This window comes from Homarus americanus, unplaced genomic scaffold (genome assembly GCF_018991925.1).
Source record: "Homarus americanus isolate GMGI-L3 unplaced genomic scaffold, GMGI_Hamer_2.0 scaffold1750, whole genome shotgun sequence".
Classification (NCBI taxonomy): domain Eukaryota; kingdom Metazoa; phylum Arthropoda; class Malacostraca; order Decapoda; family Nephropidae; genus Homarus; species Homarus americanus.
Genome location: NW_024730095.1, coordinates 43,588 through 47,500, shown reverse-complemented (window position 1 = coordinate 47,500; position 3,913 = coordinate 43,588). Strand labels below are relative to the sequence as shown.

At 45.4% G+C, this 3,913-nt stretch overlaps 1 protein-coding gene across 1 annotated transcript in view; it reads right to left on the bottom strand.

Moving 5' to 3' along the window:
• Positions 1 to 2,048, bottom strand: part of LOC121866891 (G-protein coupled receptor dmsr-1-like) — an 8,824-nt gene extending 6,776 nt beyond the window's left edge. The window contains exon 1 of the mRNA XM_042366627.1: positions 619 to 2,048. Coding sequence (XP_042222561.1) covers positions 619 to 816 — 198 coding nt within the window. The 5' untranslated portion in view covers positions 817 to 2,048. The remainder of the gene's footprint in view (positions 1 to 618) is intronic.
• Positions 2,049 to 3,913: the final 1,865 nt, after the last annotated feature.

The following is a 3,913-nucleotide window of genomic DNA, read 5'->3' as shown; positions in this document are numbered from 1 at the left end:
ATGTTTGAGTGTGTATAATGTATGTGTACGTATAATGTATGAGTGTGTATACTGTATGTGTATGTATAATGTGTGAGTGTTTATATGGATTCTCACTGTATGATAGAATTGTTATGTAAAAAGAACAAGACAGACACACAAAGGGCCTTACCCTATACGGTATCGCCTCCTGCCATGGTAACTAAATATGGCTTATGATACGAGGTTCTGTATCTTAAAGTACACGTACAATTGGTATATACATTTCATATCATTCTCAGACTTTTTTTTATTTTGAAACAGAGAGCCATTGGAAGTAACTGTGGCCTCTTCCCCCCTACTAGGTCGATGAGAGGGGAGGAAATATCTCCCATTTCCGGTTAAAAAAAGGGGTGGAATCGGTCACCCTATACCCTCTTCCCCCTCCCCCTAGAGAAGCCCAAAGACGATGGTCAATTGTGAGGAGGATTACCGTTTGGTCCTTCAGGGGTTTCCCAAGTTTCTGGCACTAGAAAAATTGTTCAGTCAGGGGGAACTTTATCTCTCTCTCTCTCTGTCTCTATGTCTCTGTTTCTCTCTCTCTCAACAATTATTCCACTAGCCACAGATAATCGACTCACTAGAACCAACATGACTCACCGAGGACGGGGGCGTGACGCTGGTATTGGTGGTCGCGTTAAAGGGCTCGTCGAGGGTGGTGTTGTAGTCTAAATAGTCGAGGTTGAAGTAGTCGCTGTAGTTGTTGAGGTTGACGCTGGAAACGTTGACGAGGGCGGTAAGGACGGTGAGGGCCTCGACCGCTAAGCCGTCCCTCCAGTCTCCTCCTGCCGTCTCCATCACTACTTCCGTCTTGGACCCGGTCACGGCAGAGAAGGATGGCCTTGTGAGAGTGGCCAAGTGTAAGTGGCCAAGGCGAGGAAAGGGTGACCTAGTGTTAGTGGCCAAGTCAAGGGAAGAATGGCCTAGTGTATGAGTGGCCAAACTAAAAAGAATAATCAATCACGTATGACCAAGTCAAGGGAAGTATGGCCTAGTGTATGAGTGGCCAAACTAAAAAGAATAATCAATCACGTGTGGCCAAAGCAAGGGTTAGGATTACCAATGGCGCATGTCCAGGGCTAAGGAAGGAGAGCTAAGAGTGTGGGACCAGGACAAAAGAACGGCCACCCAAGTCTTGTGGCCAAAACTAGCGAAGGATGATTGTTTGGCCCCAATCACACTAAGGGAGGCTCCTAAAGACTGTTTATTACCTCATTAAGGGAGACAATTAAATGTATATGATTACAAGAGTGAAGCTAATGAATGAACATTACTGCAAAAGGTGAGGTGAACTGATGTACGTTACTACAACACGAAAGGAGCACAAAATGTATATGACAACAAGGGAGGGAAGATGTGTAAATGTATATGACAAGGAAGGGAAAGCGTTGAGAGGGTGGGGAGAGGGCGGTGAGAGGGCGGTGAGAGGGTGGTGAGAGGGAGATGAGTGGGAAGATAGAGGGGTGGCGAGGAGGTGAACCAAAGAGGAAAAAAACTCAAGTGTTATGGACTGTATAGGACAACTTTACCCTATAGGTCAAAGAAGAGGAAAAAAAATGTCAATAAAAAGGGGGAAACAGGGAAACAAAAGTGACTATTCCTTTACCTTCTTTCTTATTTATGTGTTGATATCACCAACTAAACCCAGCGATCCAAAGGTTGCTAATTACACGAGGTTATAAAAACACAATCCCTCAAAAATTATGCTGCTACCAGACGGGGAATTAATCTCTTAGTAAATTATATCTAAAATCAATACAAAGTTGGTTAATTTGGGTTTGGATTCTGGTGGTTAGTTCTTTAGCTCAGGAGAGGCTATGAGAAGATGTATGAACGTAGACCAGAGGAAGAAGGATTAATATGGTAAATAGGTGGGGAGGAGAGGGATAGGAGTGGAGATAGTGGAGATAGTGGAGATAAGAAACTATGAACTGTTGGAATGGCCACAAGTAAAGGACAGATAAGGGGATACTTGTTAAAGGAGGCAGCTGGCAGTGGTAGTAGTGGTTGTTGGTGGTAGTGGTGGGTGGTAGTGGTGGTGGTGGTGGTCGTGGTTGTTGGTGGTGGTGGTGTTGGTGGGTGGTAGTGGTGGGTGGGTGGTGGTAGTGGTGGTGGTAGTGTTAGTGGGTGGTAGTGGTGGGTGGTGGTGGGTGATAGTGGTGGTGGTTGGTGGTGGTAGGCGTCTCTAGGCGTCGTGTGGATGAATATTCAGTTTCTTTACACTACAGCTCACGCGGTATACATAAAATTTCTCCTAGTCTGAAAACTGAAGTAGATATATAAATTACTTTTCTGCCACTAGCAACCACTTGAGTCCTTCATTCCTTCATCTTTCATCTCTATTCACCATAACCAGGTTGCTGATGCCATGAATAAGAGGTTGAATTTAATTAGCTCCTCTCACCAGCTTCAGTACCATCCGATGCTCTCCACATTTTTCATCAGAATTTCTCATCTCATTTCCAAGCAAGTTCACCGTGACCTTTTAACGTTGTCTAGGAATCAATAAGTTTCAGGGAATGTGAGATAATTTGTTTCCTTATGGTAATACATGAGTGGTAGAGAGATTCTTTAGCTTATTGGGAGTAGAGGTCAAGATCTTCCTCCCTTTGTTCTGCATTAGGCTTCTTCCCGTTGGTATTCACGTCTCACAGAACACTATTATGTAAAGACGTCTCAGCCGTAATGTAATTTTGTATAGTGTGGCAGTCTCAGGGGGGGATATCTAAGCACGTTCTAAGTGTCGTGTCGTGTGCTCTGCTCAAGTGATGTTACAGCTCCGACGTGTGGTGATCCAGCACACGCCAGCAGGGAGATTCAGATGACGAGAGGCAGTGAGCTGTCGTTTGTCTCCGTCCAGCCCTGAGGAGAAGAGGCTGTGTTAGTGTCACTTTAGTTAGGTTTATATAATACAAGAGTTACTGTGTTACTGTACACAATGGGACCCTATTTTATATATACTGTATATGGCCATAGTCTTCCCTGGCACCACCTGGACCTGGCTGAACAGGTAACCACAGGTCGGGAAGAATCCTCTTAGAGAGACGAGAGTGAAAGATTTATGTCTCCTCGGCTCGACAGGGATTTACAAGATGGCGTGTGAGTCACTAACCCAAACACATTGTTCCTCTTCCTAGAAATTTCCAATTCAGTTCCCCTCAATTTCTCCCTCGGCATAGAATAAAGAAAAATACAATGAATGATAAATATTTGTTTATCCTCTTAGTGGTTTATGGTGAGTGTTGGGGACTCGTTTGTCTGTATGTCAACCAGGAAATATATCCAGAGAGCCAACTGATGTGACAGGTTTTCAAATAATGTCTCGACAGATGGACGTAGTTTAATAATGGCAAAACCTATATCAATACAACTATAAATATATACATTGTCATTATAAAACTACATACGTGTGAGTGTACATCATTTGGCAACATATTTAGCAGTAAAAGGAAGGTAACTGGACGACAAATGACCAGACAGTTATAAAAATATGATTTACACGACAGACGCGATGACCGCCATAACCAGTGAAGGAGATGATGGACGAAGGTTTACGAAACGTGAGGCAGGACCCCGGCCAGCCACACAGCCCTCTCCTCTCCTCTCCTCTCCTTACTTCCCGATTCCATATTTTCTCTTATATTTCCCTTCATATCCTCTTTCATTTCCTGTCTGGTTCTCGTTTCCCTTCCATCCTTCCCTTTTATTGTCACACCCTCCCCACGCCACAGTCCTCCCCTTCCTCCCCACGCCACACTCCCCCTCTCCACGCCACACTCCCCCTCCCCTCCCCACACTCCCCCTCTCCCCACGCCACAGTCCTCCCCTTCCTCCCCACCCCACACTCCTCCCTCCCCACACCCCCTCCCCACACCACACTCCCCCTCCCCTCCCC